The following is a 16,410-nucleotide window of genomic DNA, read 5'->3' as shown; positions in this document are numbered from 1 at the left end:
AAGTACAATAAACTTGCCATACATAATGACTGTACCTTAGGTGGAATTGAATACAGATATATTGGGTATCAAAATCTGATAATTTCATATAAATTTGTCCTGTATAATACAAACTTCCTACTTTAATTTTATTAAAATACCACTTCCATCTAATACTTCCCCTGTTAACAATATACAACACAAATGCAGACTTAATCAAAATGCAACATTTTACCTAATATTTGTTAAGAATGAAAATAAGTACTACTAATATAGCAAAATGGAAATTGTCATATAATACTGGGGTGGCAATTAAATGTATAAAATCTGAAAGTAATTCAGCAGTATTCACTAAAGCTTTTAAATAGATATATGTAATAGCATAACAAAAATCTATGTAAATTAAATTCTAACTAAACAATCAGAGGTGTACATGAAGGCATGTGAAAAAGACTTATAAATGAGTACCAAAAAAGACAAGAAAATAAACTCTAACCAAAAGGGAATAACTATACAAATTAGTCTATGCTATGAGCTATGAACCCATTTTAAAAACCAAATTTCTTAATATATACTATGGAAAATTGTTCAAAGCTCATGTTAAGAAGGAAATTATTATTCAAAAATATGTAGTATAGAATCCCTAACATTATATTAATTTATTCATCAAATAATATTTATTGGAGGCCTACTTAAGAAGAGTAATATTCTAGGCACTGGGGATATAGTAATGAAAAAGAGACCAAAGCTCTTTGCTGTCATATGAGCAGAATATATATTTCACTATTTTGTTCTCTGTGCTCTTATTTTCCTAATTTTTTAATATACAATTGGATACACATACACAAACATGCCCCTTTATTGGTATTATCTGTATATATAAATTTTTACAAAAGACATTGCATGTTTACATGTAATTTTATAATTGGCATTACATGCATTTGTAAATTACAAATTATCTGAAGAAATATGTCCTTCAAAAATATCATCCAATCTAAAGTCTGAATGCTTTCAGTATCTTTTGCCAATTAAACACATGTTTACTCTTGAACATTTTTCCAGTATTCTGCAACAAGAATTGTGCCCTTGGTATAGGCATTACAGAATGGATTGTATGTCCCATTATTCATATGTTAAAGCCCTGACCCCCAATGTGACTGTATTTGGAGATTAAGTCCTTTACAGAAGTAATTTAAGTTAAATGAAGTCATAAGGGTGCAGCCCTAACCTATTAGTGCTGGTGTCCTTATATAAGGAAGGAACACCAGGAATGCTGGCTCTCAGATAAAAGATGATGTGGAGATGCAGGGAGAACACAGCCATCTACAAGCCAAGAGGAGAGGCTTCAGAAGAAAACAACACTGCCAGCACCTTCATCTTGGACTTCTAGCTTCTAGAACTGTGATAACATAAATTTCTGTTGTTTAAGCCATCAATCCATGGTATTGTGTTATGACAGTCCAAGCAGATTAGTACAGTACACTTTTGATTACTATGAGGAAGTAGATAAAAGGCATCACACCAGTTCTTTTGCTTTGTCCTTTTCCTACTCAGAAAGAGCTGTCTTCCTCATCTGTTTATCTTAATTACACTTATTATCCAAAACTCTGTGTAAATTTTATGGGGTGACTATGTTTCCCAATAACTTCAGCCAACTCCAGTCTCATCTTTCTGAAATGTCATCATGCTGTCAATGGTAAAATTTAACACTAAATCATTCTCCTGTATTCTTTCTTTTATTTCTACCACTCTGAATGGTAAATGATTGTTTTTGAGATAGGTATCATACTTCACACTTCTTTGTCATATTTTGTAGAGCCAAGTATATTAATGGTTACATACAGATGCCAGGAAGAAAACAGAAAAATTATGGGTGGATACAAATAATTGGAAGCAACTAAGTTAGGGCAAAAATTAGGGCTCATATTTTCAAAGCCCCAAGTGCCCTTTTGATATATTCCATGTATCAATTGCCTATCATTGCTGAAGACAACTCACAAGGTGTCATTCTCTCTTTGGTACCCCAGATTCCTCTTCTATTCTGGCTCCAGGGTAAGCAGTAGGATATTTACTTATATGCCTGACGTGTGGGCACTTCTACCGTATCATGCTGAGAAAACTCTTTAGGGATCAAAAAACCTAATACTTTTTCTCAATATCTACAGTTTTAAGTCATCCATTGTTATTGACATTTGGGTAAAATATTATAAAAACTTAAATAAAAAAATTCTCAAAAGTATGAAACATATCTCAAAATATCATTCTCATAAAATTCAACACAAGGCAAAATGTATGTTGGAACAGCATCACATACAGGGTGTATCTTTAAGAGTTGACAAAGCTTATAAATAATTTACAGTTTCTAAACTTACCCAAACAAATTGGAATTGGGTAATTCCATCTTCTCACAGGTCCAGGCATACATGTAATGTGAGAATGACCCTATATAACGACAGTGCAGTTCAGGACACACTTTAAAAAGTCTAAAATAATCTAGTGAAAGATTATTACAAAACAAGCTTAAATATATGTGGCCATTTATATATATAATTTTTAACTTTAACTGGGATTCAGTATGATTTTAAATAAGAAAGGTAATTATGTAACTTGTGATTAAATGTGAAAAATAACAAGGCCATGGTAGAAGAATTAAGATTTTGTATCACAATAGAAATGTGGTTTTAAAACATGTTTTGTGAAAACATGTTCTACTAAGATAAATGCAATGATTATAGAAGTAAAATGGCCATATACATAGCTGTTTATAATAATTGCTACAATATTCAAGATAGGTTAAAGAATAATTATAAAATTATTTTATAAAATATAAAAACAAGTCAGTTAAGGTATATTAGTTTTTAATTGAAATATAAAGTCTTGAAAGATCTGATTACATGTCTGAAACAAAAAATGTGATACAACTTTAAAACTACAAATTATTAATTTTTAATTTTGCTTCTTCTGAGAAATTTATTTAATGAACATGTGAAATAGATCCTGCCTCAATTTTTTTTCCTATTTTCTTAATAGGTCTACCCATTAAGAAGATTTTTATGAGTCCATAAATTTGAGACCCTCCAAAACACCTCCAAAAGAAGATCAATATAAAGTATATAATATCAGAATATGCATTGCAAATACATTTCTTTAGAAAAATATAGTTGTAATTGATTTCCACTAATTTGGGAGATTTATTACAAAGGTTTCATTTAATGTTCTAAGTAGCACTTCATTTTTATATTTAAAATCAAAGGTACAGGAGTCTAATAGTCACAGCCTATGTGAATAGAGAGAAAAGTGAAGCAGTGATTCATTTTGATTCAGAAATCATTTTTGGCTACTTGTAAACAACACAAATTTAGTCCATTCTAGCAATTTCTCTCGTGAATGTTTTATTTTCAAATTGAATGCCTTTGACTTAAGGCTAGACTATGGAACCTGAGATCAATACTGTTTTAAAATTTTTGGATCATCAATCATTGCCCTGTTAAAATATTCTGAAAGGGCAATGAAAATAACACTATAATTTAAAAATAGACTTACCTGAAGGGAATAGCCTTGATCACACTGAAAGGATACCACATCACCAACCATGTATCTGTCTCCAATTTTAATTCCACTGCTAGGAGTTTGTGGTTCAGGACAGGAATCCAAACCAATTGCTAAGAATATTTAATGATAATCATATTAGTAACTTTCAAATGATAAATGCTTAAATCACACATCTCAAATTACCAATATTAAATATTTGTGTCATTAAAACTAGATTTTACATTGAGACAATTAGGAATGTTCTGTGAACATGAATAAACTGTAGATGTTAACAGCCGTTTGCTTTGGAACTCTACCATAAAGCTATGTCTTTGAATTTTCATGGCACCAACAATTAAGTAGCTTTGTGGCTATACTTAAAATATTTTTTAACTTCCAGCCTAGATGTACTTTACTGTAAAACAAAAAAAAAATTTCTAAAAAGTTCCTAAAAAAGAAAAATAATTTACAGTAAGAATAAAATGAAATTATAGTTGTAAACATTCTTAGTGAAATGATTAAAAAATTATTTTTATTTTGTCCACATCATATGTTCCTTCCTTCAAACAAAATGGGCTTTTTAATTCATGAGATATATTTTGGTATACTTTTTATATGCAAAATTAAAAACATAATTATCAGTAAGATTTATTCTCCAAACATACTATGGTCAGAAAGGAGAAAAACATGTAGCTCATTCAAACCTGAGTAATACTTGAAATCAATTATTTCTGAGGGAGAGAATGGCATAATTCAAAACACTCCCATTATTTTTAAATCAACAATATATTTTTCAATATAAAAGTACAAAAATATACTAAATGTAAACTGTTTTCCTAAATGATTCATTTAAAGGCTTAAACAATTATTTGACTTTTTTCCCAAAAACTTTATCAACAATGTAAATACACATTATTACAAACTTTATCTTCAATATAAGCCAATGTTTATTAACCATTTCTCACATTTTAAAGGTAACCGAATGCATATTTAAATAGAAAGGAAGAGAGTGTTACCATTCCAAAATTCATAAAAACATTAAAAACTAAATCCTAAAGAATGACAATACTTCATCTATTACTTAACTCTATGTATTTACTTCTAATAGATGCTTTTATAACACCACCCTCTATATTTCCTTTGTGGCCTTTAACATAAACTAATAATGCATAAATAATTGTATAATTATTCATTCAATATTTATGTCTCCTCTGAGAATAGAAGCTTCATTAAGGGCAGCTTAGAGCACAGTGTCTTAAGGAAACATTCAATAAACATTGGTTGTATGGATGAATGAATAGTACAAAAGAGAAAGTGAATCCCCATTTGATCATTTCTTCATAAATGCAAATGTCTACCTCTGCAAATGGAAGATACTTTATCTAGTAATACAATGGAGACACTAAAAATCATGCCAAATTAGGTGACATTTAAGGATAAAAAATTACATAACAGCATTAACGTGATCGAGTTATAATCAGATCAGAAAGGAAGGCAGTGAAGAGAAGGAGTAAACTGGTCATTTGAGAATGCATCCGAGCAGTCCTGAAGGAGACTTGGGGAGTCTGGAGACTGGAATTCCAACACCCTCTACTTCAGTTATCTAGGTCTCTAAACATACACCATGTTTCCTATTTCTCTAATTTTTGTAATCTTGAATTTATGGACCTAGGAAATAAAAAGGATAAACTACCTTTAAATTGTGACCTACTTTTTAATTTTAGGGCTAATGTCCTAGATTTTGAGATCCTTTCAACTAGATTTTGAGATCCAAGAAGAGACAGAAACTGTCTCATATTTGTTTTCTTCTCACTAATTAATACCACTGATGGGCCTGATACAGTAAATTCACTTTATTTTGTAGAGCCCTCTTCAAGAAATACTGAATAAAAAAAAGTGATTTATGATATAAACATATGTGTGTTGTCAATATGATTTCACCTTCCTTGGTACACTCTTAGTTGCTTGGGATTCTGAACAATACATGTATTACTCTTCACAATTAAGATCATTCTTGCATGATTCTTATTGAAATAAGACCCTATTTTGTACACGTTGATTCCTATATTCTTTCATCAGGTACTTCATTCAAGATCATATACACAGAAAGCCGCTGATACCCAGAAGTGGCAGTTTCCTCCTGTGGAGGGAGGGCAAATAAAACTATGGTGTAAGGTTTATATATAATACATATAGACATAGCGAATGTACTTATGAAAGAGTTTTACCTTGAAAAAAGTGATTAAAAAACTCTATAAACTATGTAATAGTGATTTTGCAAGTTAAAAATTCTAAAATGTGTATGATCAGAGAAAAGTGACCGGAAATATGACACATCTTAGCAGTGGTTATGATCCTTGATTATGAGATTACTAGTGATTTTGATGTCTTTCCTTGTATTTTCCAACATCTCCAAAATTTTACAATGAACATGCATTATTTTTATAAATAATAAAATCTCTTATCTATTGGATGATTTAGTAGTAGCAGAGAATTTTGGGGTATAAGAAAATAATCTTTTATATATTTCTAGAAGAGACTGAGTGGGTCCAGCTAATCTGTTGAATATGATTGTTTCAAGGAAGAAAGTAAATGATGAAGAATCAGATAAGCAGGGGAAGTCACATGTTGATTACTTCTCTCTTTTTTTGCAGGCAATTATTTTATGTGCACTAAAGAAAATAAAACAAGTATCTGAAAATCCTACAGTTTATATTTTAGTCATTTTTAAAATTTACACACATAAATCTCTTTGTGTATTAATAGTAGAGTGATTAAATAGTAATTTAAAATGTCTTCTTAAATAATTATTTTTCACTTCTTAATAAGTAACAAAGCGAGTAGGTTATTTATAGGAAGCACAAAAGGAAAAGAGAATTTGAATTTTTGTAAAAAGACATTGCAAATCATTCTTTCCTGCTTAACCAAGACAATCAAAATATTGAGATATTTTCAGCTTCTTGAGTATGAATTTTGTAAAATTATGCCCTTGGCAATCAAAAATGTTCTCTGGGTGAATTTTTTAAATGGAAATTGGATCAATTAATTTGCTGTTGTAGCCAAAAACAAACAAAAGTGAATCCAGCAACAAATCTATATCAAAAATTGCGTAGAGTTATATCAGCTCCCAAATTACTATAGGGAGTTACCCTGGCTGAAAACTGAAACCTCAGTTCTTCACATTTCCAACATTCATTTATTACCAAAAATTATTCTTTCCAATTCTGTTTTCAAGGCAATCAATCTGGAGTAGAAATGTTGATAATTATATTATTTATGTCTAATCACTCTAAAGATATATATTTACACACATATATATGTATATAATATGTTTATTATACACATTACTTTCTAGTATTCTATAATTATTTTGTTAGGCAGAAAAATAGATATGAGTGGGGTGGAGGAAGAATAAGGCCAGTAAAGCCCACTAGAAGGGACTCAAAGAGTTAACCAGATAAAACTAGAGAGCCAGAAAGGACTCCCAGAGTTAATGAGTTAGTTAGTTGAAAGTAATCAAAGGCCGGGAGTAACTTAGAATGTCCGGATATTCCCTAGATAAAGAAAAGTATCTGAGAGCAGCCCATGCTTCAATGCATCAATTAGATCATGCCATTGGAAGATTTACTTTCGCCTAATAAAAGGCCCACCTTTATTCTTTAACATAACCTATATGTTGTGTGTTCCTCTTCCTCCAGCCCCTAATCAAGTAACTTTGTAACCAGTCAGAAGACAGACCTCAGAAGTGTAAATAAACCTATGTGGATAAAGAATGCTTAATTCTCAAACCAACACAGTCACCTAAATAACCCTATTCTTAAGACAAAACTTCAAAGAATTACGAATCACCTGTACACATCATGCCTTATGCTGACCCTTACCCAAAAAAACCTATAAAACATCAGACCCTGCACCCTTAAGCATGCCTCCTCTCTGAGACTGTCCACTTTCTTTTAGTGTGTCACTCTCTCTGTCCTACTTCAGATAAGTAGGGAGGGGCTGCTGAGAGCTCTGATGGGACTTGTAAGTTCCCGTCACCTGGGAGACCCAGACAGGACCGCAGCTGTACAATCATGCTTCTGAGTAGCTGCCTGAAAATCTCTTGTATTTGCCTTTCAGAAGTTCTCAAAACATAATCTCACTCCATCCAGTGCTCTGTGGCTCCCCCAAATCTGGGGTGCTAGGTACTTAGTTTCCAAGCTGTGCAGATCCTAGTGGACACTGGACACCAGGTGACCCTGGCTTCAGGAATTGGCAGGGGATTATGCCCTATGCGAAGCAGCAGTTCAACATGTTTCCCTTTCTTCCCTCTATTTTTTCTTCCTCTCTGCTTTATTCAAGTAGACCTGCCTTTGTCTACCTTGACTCTGGCCCATTCCTCCCTTGGAGTGCATTCAAGCAAAACTTTCACTTTGCTTTACTACTGTATCTGTGCCATTCAATTCTTTGTTTCAGTGGGGTCAAGAACTGAGGAAAATAAACTCGATTGCCCAACATTTTTAATGAGTCTTTAATACACTAAGAGAGGAAGAGACAGGGAAGAAAAGAAAGCTTAATTATTGCTAAGATATCCAGTAACATAGTTTAGTAAAAGGCAAACCTTCCTCATAAATATGACGTGACAAGCCATATTTAAGTTTATTGAAATTGAAGCCCCAAAATACTGGGTTTGCTTGCAGGTTATAAAAAAAAAGTTATTGAATCATGTATCTTTGCACAAGAGTTTGTATTCAGTGATCATGAAGATCTTGCTGTGTTAAATACATTACACGTTTTCAATTTAAAATTTTTCTCAAAATAATAGGTACAAAGTAAGTAGCTATTATTTCAATGTTTATGTTACATTTGAGAGCTTTAACTATATATATATATATAAGAATTACCGTTCAGCATTCCACATTTATCTTTAAGATAACAGTTTGAGAATATGTAAAAGTTGGTGTTAATCAAAGGGTGAAGTCAATATGAGTTGTTCTGCTAGTTTAAGAACTTAGAGAAAACTGCAATGGTTAGAATGCAGTCTCTTCCCTTGTATAACATACCTCAGAATTAAGTAATTGATGTACTAAAGATTTGTCAAATACCTATTATGTAACACATAACTTGAATATTTATGGATAAGATTTTTTAGAAGAAACAATTCTGACCTTTTGCAGTCACTGATGGGCAGCATCAGTGACTATTAAACTGATGGAGGAACATGTTTTAGTATGGGCTTTGCTCACATTTACCTTGATCCTTAACTTTTTACTTACGCACTTTACTTTTGTTTATATTAATTAACACTTAACATTACTCTGAATAACTAATTGAGTATTCAGTAATAGAATAATAGATGCTACTTGATAGAATCTGGACCTGTGTAGCACCTTTCGAATAAGCCCACCCACCATCTCAGAGAGACCTAGGTTTCATCTTACTTAGGTTACAAGCATCCTCCAGAGGACACGTCAGCAAGCCACAAGCCCACTTTTTCCCTTGACCCCTCCCTCCCCTCAAAGAGCCCACCAAAGCCCTGGCCATAAAAAGCCTCTTGGCCTGTTAGAGACCCTCTTTCCTTTGTTCTGCTGGCCAGGACAGAGGGGTCCTTCTCAGGTTCAGCATTAAACCTGCCTGGACTGTTGAGTTCGCATCCCCTCTCTTCTTTCACTACTTATCAAATTTGAACCTACAGAACAAATGAATGCTAAGGTAAATGATAGAATGTTAACTAGAATCTAACAAATGCAATTTCTGAGCATCTATTGTGATCTCTGTATCATGTTAGTTGCAAAGTTCAATTAGCATCACATGCAACCATGCTCTAAAGAAACTCTGGTGGAGCAAGAGAGTGGGTTGGTTTAAAAGATGGTTATATAAGGTACAGAGGAGCAATCACAATAAATGAAGGTCATCCTTTAAATAATTATTTCGTAGGGAATAATCTATGTGTATACTAAAAAATGATGTATTTTACCAATTCATGAAATAAGGGGGAAGGTGAGTGTGATTCCCTGGAAGACAAAGTGGTATGTTAAATGAATGGAGTTTTAAGTGATTTTCCCTTCTTTCATGGAAAAGAGGGTGAGTGTTTTTCTCCAAAGCACAAGGTAGTGGTCTTGGAAAGGCAGCAAAAAAAAAAAAAAAAAAAAAGAAGCTGAAAAGGAAGACAGGATATAGATTGTGAATAGTTTTATAATTGATATAGGGCAGGACCCTGGGACAAGCATCATAGTTAACTTTTCCAGCCTATGATGAAATATGCTGAGATATAAACAGTATAGTAAGAACAAGAACAATTCTATCTTAAAGCAAAGATTCCATTTTAAAAACCAGGAAGTTAGGAAGTAAGATCCTGCACACAGTCTTTAGCAAACAGACAGTAACTCAATCCACTTTGGGGGCAGGGTAGTGGGTCTTGATTTATATGCTCCCAGAGGGAAGCTGCAGTCCTGGAGAGGAACTAATTCCTTGTGTTAATTTTGCAGAATTACCTGGAGGACTGATAACAGAAAAGACTTAATGTCTCTCACCAGAGATAATATTTTTGAGACCACTTTACAAGTCTATACCCACTGGCCCTTTGAAAAATGCTTAAAAGACAGAAACCCCAACCTTTCAGTGTGCCTCCTTTCTGAGGACGCCTGCACTTTTTCTCTCTTTTAAGTGCGTAACTTAAAATAAAGCTTTTCTTACTGCTCAACTTGTGTTTTGTCTCTTTGCACTTTTCCAGTGGTGTCTGTTTTTTTTCTCTTCCATTCTCTTTCTAAATCTTCACTTAGTTTCTGCTTTACTACTAGTAAGTAGGAAGAGGCTGCTGAGATCTCAGATTTGGACCTGCAAGTTCCTGTCATCTGGGTGACCCGGATGGAACTGCAGCTGCGGGAGTCTGCATGAAAATCTTTCTTTGCGAAGTTCTCAGAACATAACCTCACTCCGTCCCATCCTCTGTGGCTTCCCCAAGTCCTGCGGTGGTAGGGGCTAGCCCCTATACCATGACGATTCAAGTGGACATGGGAGGCCAAGTGACCCTGGCTTTAAGAGATGGCATGGGAATCTGCCCTATACCAATGTGGGTAAAATTGCAATATTTCCAGAATCTCTCTCCTGACTTTAGTACATCTCCATATCAACAGGTGTTTCCAAGGGATGGAGAGAAGTAGCCATTTCCATATCAATGGGTAATTACACGGGCAAGAGAGGCTTTATCTAGACCTGAGAGGTTGGGGGGAGTATTTGCTCGCTTCTGCTGTAGCAGAAGAAAGAGAGAGATGTGAGACAACTCCTTGTAATCAATAAACGGGTTTTAAACTCTATTTCTCCCTTTGACACATTTTGGATTCAAAGGCATTTTGCCCTCGAATTTCCTCTCCCTGGATTCACAACCAAGAAAACGTTCAGCAAATTTTCTCTTTCCCTCTCCAATTTCTTGTTCTCAGATGCCTGCAAGGCAGCTACCATTTTCTGCCACTCTTGCTTTAATAAATTCCTTCCTTACCTACACTCCTCTGACCTGCTTGAGAATTCTTTCTCATTCAGAGTCAAGAACACTCCCCCGACCAGGTTGAGGTTTCACCTGGTGTGCAGGGAGAGACCGCCCAGACACGGTTTCCAGGCAACATAATCTTAATCAATATAGGCAGTTGCATTTTACTTCTGTGGGTAGGGAAGGAAAATTCAGAGTTATTGAGAATACAATTTCTGTGTGCATCCTGGCTCCACTACTTTCTTGCTTTTATTGGTAAAGTCTGAGATGATTTTTATGCCTCAATTCCTTCACCTATAAAATGAGATGCAAAAGTACCAACTTCATAGGAATATTGTGAAGCTGAAAGAAAATAATATATACATAATATTTAGTTTAGTTCCAGGGACATAGCAAGCTCCCAACGAATGTGAACAAACATTACTATTTAATGGTTTTAAGCATGGAAGTGAGATTATTAGTTTGCATTCTAGGTACAGTATATTTTTTCTATTGTCATAAGAGTATGTTTCTGTATGTTTAAGGTCAATGAGTTTCACATAAATACCCTAGGAATATAAAAATATTAAGTAAAGATTTATATGAATTGCCCAACACTTAAGTTTCTGTAGTTTTTTGATTGATTCAAAATGAAGAGCTTCTATATACAGCTAAAACGTTATTGGCTTTATTGGAAGAAAAGTCAGGAGACCAGGAACAGGGTTATTAGCTCAAGATAAAAATAGAGAAGTTTATGGATACAAAAACATGTTTCTGGAACTCAGAAACTTACGCTAAAACCATCTTTTAAGTAAACACCATGAAGAGGTGAGAAGTCAATGAGATGACCATAAAATAAATCTGATTAAGAGAAGAAACTAACTATGATAAAACTGTAATGGCCTTATAGGGTTAAGAAGTGAAATGTGTTTGTAGAGATGGGTTACACTTTTTTGTATGTAATATATTCTGTGTTAATAACAACTGAAATTAGAAAAGACAAATATTAATAATATATTTTGGTCAGGAGGTGTTTCTACAATCAATATTTTATGAAATGTTGTGCATAAACTAGTTAGAACAAGAAATTAGCTTAAGAAAAAATATAATTAACCTTAAAATCACTATTCTTTCTCAAATAATCAATTATGCAATTATCCCAAGGGAGAAAATCATTTTTAGTGATTATAAAAATAAACTCATTGAGACATAATGTATTCCCTCTGGTAGAGCCTGGACAGGAGTACCTGCCTTTTTGAAAAAGCCCACCCGCCATCTCAGAGAGACCTCGGCTTCATCTTAGGCTATAAGCATCCTCCAGAGGACACATCCGCAAGCACAAGCCCACCTTTTCCCTGACCCCTCCCCTCAAAAGTCTGCCAAAAAACCTGGCCATAAAAAGCCTCTTAGCCTGTAAGAGATGCCTTCTTTGTTCTGCTGCCAGAACAGAGAGGTCCCTCTCAGGTGTCGCAATAAACCTGCTTGGACTGTGGAGTTCACGTCCCTTCTTTTCCTTTTATCTGGTGCCAAAAACCGGGCGCGGGAGCCAAGAGCAGCTCTTCTGCAGCCTGGGAAGCAGTGGGCAGCAGCGGCTCGCCCTGGGCTAACTCTGACAGCCTACTGTGTCTCATCCATTCCCCCTCCCTCCCCCAGCCAGCAGTCCCTCACGAACTCCAGTACGGGGACCGTCTTACCAGACCTCAGTCTACACATCACCACTGGCCATTAACCCATTGCCATTCCTAGGAGGGTAAGATTTTGGCTTCAACGGCTTTCTCTGGTCCCCTTCTCCCTTTTTCCTTTCATCCTTTCCCTTCCTCTCTGTTCTCCATTTGAGAACACTGTTAGGGGACCTCCTGCACTCTGACTAGGGGATGCTTCCATCCAGCGTGCAGGACAATCTCGTCCAGCTCTGGGAGCCCATGGACTCCAGTTGGGAAGCTGATCACAGGGAGACGTCCTGGCGGCCAACCTCGGCCACCTTTTCTCACCCTCCCACAATGAGCAGTTCTTTCTCAAAAATATAGGGAGACAACCCCCTCTGCTGTCTCCTATGTAATCTTTCCTAGCTGGGATTAAAAGTAGGCAAACCAAAAAAAGATTGATCTTTTACTCCACTTCTGTGTGACCCCAATACAAACTCGATAATGGATCATACTGGCCAGCTGAGGGCACTTTCGATTTCCAAATTCTCTGACATCTTGCTAACTTCCTTCAGAGGATGGGCAAACGGTCAGAGGTTCCCTATGTCCAAGCCTTCTTCACCATCTGCGAGCAACCCTCCCTTTGTTCCTCCTCTCTTCTCTTCAAATCCTTCTCGCCGAACAAAAACCCCCTAAATCTCCTTCTGTCAAACTAAAACACTCTAAAGTTCTCCTCACCAAACAAAAATCCCCTACCCCTACCCTGACAACATGGTGCCTTTACCCCCATCCTTCCCTCCTCTGTTGATGAGCCTGACCTGGCTGATGACCCTCCGCCTTCTCCTCCTCAACAGCCTCAGCAAAGCCCAAATCCCTCCCCCATGTCTCCCCGTCAATACCTTGCCCCTCCTCCTTTCTGATATATACCATCCTGTCTGCCTCTTTTAACCCAACCCACTCTCCAAATCCAGCCCTCTTTATGAACTGCCTTTCAGGGGTACACAAACACCAGCCCTAACTCCCCTGAGGGTCTTATTCTCCCACACCTCCACTTCATTTCCCAGTCTTAGCCAGATATTCATAAAAAGCTCCAAAAATTAGAAAATGGACCCAAACACCCCCAAAAGAGCTTGTAGACCTTGACTTTAAAGTTTTCAACAACCTGGATGAGAACAAAAAACTCAGAAAGAAAAGCAGGCTAAAGCCAAGTATCAGATTCTGGCCTCCCTAATTCAACCTCCCTCTTGACAAGCCTGCAAAAGGCTCCACCCCACACCCACGCAGCAGCTGATTTTGCTGTGGCATCCGGGCCACTGGGCAAGAGCTTGCCCTAATCCTAGGCCTCCTACAAAGCCATATCTGAACTGCAGACAGTAGGGTCACTGGAAAGTGGATTGCCCTCTAGGGAAGTCAGTCCCTCCCTTCAGTTCTCTCCCCTCTAGGCGACTAGCTACATCTAGAGAGGATCCGATGGCCCTCATGGCCTTGTCTTCAGCAACCGATCGACAAGGCACAGATCCCAAGGCCCCCTCCACAACAACACCAGCAGGTACACAGGTAGCAATGGTGGTAGCAGGAAGTCAGGTTTCCTTCCTGGTCGTCATGGGGGCCAGCCTCTCTGCTTACTGAATACTCGGAACCTTTGCTTCCTTCCTCTGTATTGGTTATTGGAATGAAAGGCTTAATAGAAACACCAGCCCAAACCCCTCCTTTATATTGTTCCTTGGTCCCTATTACTTTGACCACTGTAATCCCCCACTGCCCCACACCCCTTCTGGGAAGAGATATCCTCCACCACATGGGGAAAGGGCAGGCAGTCTTGACTGATATGCTCCCAGAGGGAAGCTGCTATCCTAGGAGAGGACCAGAGCAGTAAATTTCTTCTGTTAATTTTGCAGAATTGACCAGAGGACTAATAAGTAACTTAAAGTCTCATCAAGGATAAATATCTTGGGACATCTTAGCAAGTCTACATCCCTAGACCTTGTCACATTGCTGACAAATTCTTAAAAGGAGGAACCCTCAACCTTTTAGTACGCATCTCTGTCTCTAAGGTCACCTGCACTTTCTAAGTGCATAGCCTTAAATCTAAGCTTGTTTTATGTCCTGTGAATCTGCCTTAATAACCATTAGGCTGGAGACCCTACAACCAAAGAAATGTGGGTTATACTCCATTTGCAGCCAGATATGGCTAAAGAGAAATGTGAATTAAACCTCCATTTGCAAGTTAGGTCCTACCAAACTGCTACCAGCCCTCATGGGAATTACAGCCTAGGATAATTGTGGTCCCTCTTAGGTGTAGCAATAAACTTGCCCGGACTGTGGAGTTCGTGCCGTGTCCCTTCTTTTTCTTTTATCCTCTAAGCATGTTGCTCAAGGTCAGAAAGCTATAAAATAACTATTGTGCTGAATTGAATCTTTTGTAACTTACAAGCTAGTGTGACATGGATATGTTTCTGGGCTTATTCACTATTCTATGCTTTTTGATAATCAGACCAGTCCTCCATCTGCATGGTATGCAGATATTTTCAGACCACCTGAATTTTCCCGATTTACAACAAAATTATTAGTGGCAGATATCATGTGTGCCTTCAAATGCAGGAGGAGAGAAAAATCTATTCATTATGGCAACATGTACCTTTGTCTTCCTTGGAGACAATGTCCTGAGATCGTTGAGCACTCCTAAATTTGAGAACATCATTACTGCTTATGGTTTCCCATAATAAAACATGTAAATTTTATAAATTCAAAACCCAACATTACTCAATGATTTATAGATGTTCCACTCTCCATATAGGATTTCCTATTAGTGAGATATAAGTATATGCATCAATAAATTTAAGGAAATGTGGAAGAAATTACAAATGCATATTACAATCAAATAGTCTTTCCAAACTGTTAATGATGAGGCTCTACCAAAATCCAAGTAGCAGAACAGCTAGAAATTACAAGTTTTCTCTATGAAAGCCCACTAAGAATTGATATATTTAATGGCATTCCATGCACTAGGGATATTTTTCTTTACCAACAAATATATTTATGCAAGATATACAATCACAACCAGCGTCACATATATTTTAACACACAAACACACACACACACACACACACACACAGTTGTCGATTTAAGAACTGATGCTCACCTTCCAGTGCTCTTGTGGATTGGGAGACAGAAATTATGATACATTACATAAAAAAAAATGTTAGGTAAATCCGTGAACTCAGAGCAGCTACATCTATTTACATGACTGCAAACCAGCACACATTCTCAACACAAAGAATGGTGTCAGAAAGCAGCAAAATACTAATCAGACTTTCTTAACTAATGTTTCAGCTTCTTTTTCTTGAGCAGAAAGAAGTGTATCCTACAAACCTTGGAACTCTCATATATTTGTCTAAGTTTTCTTATGCTTTCCAAAGGTGCTAGGCACATACGTCTTCTACTCTGCCTGCCTTCTTTCTCTTCAACAATCAGACCCTTTTGTTATTCTCAGAAAACAAAGGCACTATCTTTTCTGAATCTTTCCATTAATACTGGCTCCCTATCTATATATCAAGTAATTTGTTAGAATTTGTTAGCATAAAATCCATAGAAGACATCAATGTTTTAGAAAAAAGTACTTGGAGTAAATTACCAAATTCATACTTGGTTACCTCACTTTGTATGTCTGTATTTTAGAAAAGCTGCCCTGATTCAATTTATTTATGGAACAACTATAATCTCAAAGAGAGAATAATTTGATCAACATGACTATAAATATTAAAAATATATGTTCACATAATAAATGTATCCATTTGCCATTTTTTCTTTGCA

The 16,410-nt window shown here is 36.1% G+C and overlaps 1 protein-coding gene across 5 annotated transcripts in view; it reads right to left on the bottom strand.

Moving 5' to 3' along the window:
- CSMD3 (CUB and Sushi multiple domains 3) overlaps window positions 1-16,410 on the bottom strand; it is a 1,218,504-nt gene that overhangs the window by 110,101 nt on the left and 1,091,993 nt on the right. For all 5 annotated transcript variants that reach the window (XM_057497816.1, XM_036876426.2, XM_057497817.1 and 2 more), the window contains 2 exons: window positions 3,523-3,641; window positions 2,352-2,421 (listed from right to left, as the gene is read on the bottom strand). In XM_057497816.1, coding sequence (XP_057353799.1) covers window positions 2,352-2,421; window positions 3,523-3,641 — 189 coding nt within the window. The remainder of the gene's footprint in view (window positions 1-2,351; window positions 2,422-3,522; window positions 3,642-16,410) is intronic.

This window comes from Manis pentadactyla, chromosome 3 (genome assembly GCF_030020395.1).
Source record: "Manis pentadactyla isolate mManPen7 chromosome 3, mManPen7.hap1, whole genome shotgun sequence".
In the NCBI taxonomy this organism is placed as follows: domain Eukaryota; kingdom Metazoa; phylum Chordata; class Mammalia; order Pholidota; family Manidae; genus Manis; species Manis pentadactyla.
The sequence above is the reverse complement of the archived record's forward strand: the minus strand, read 5'-3'. Positions and strand labels throughout refer to the sequence as shown.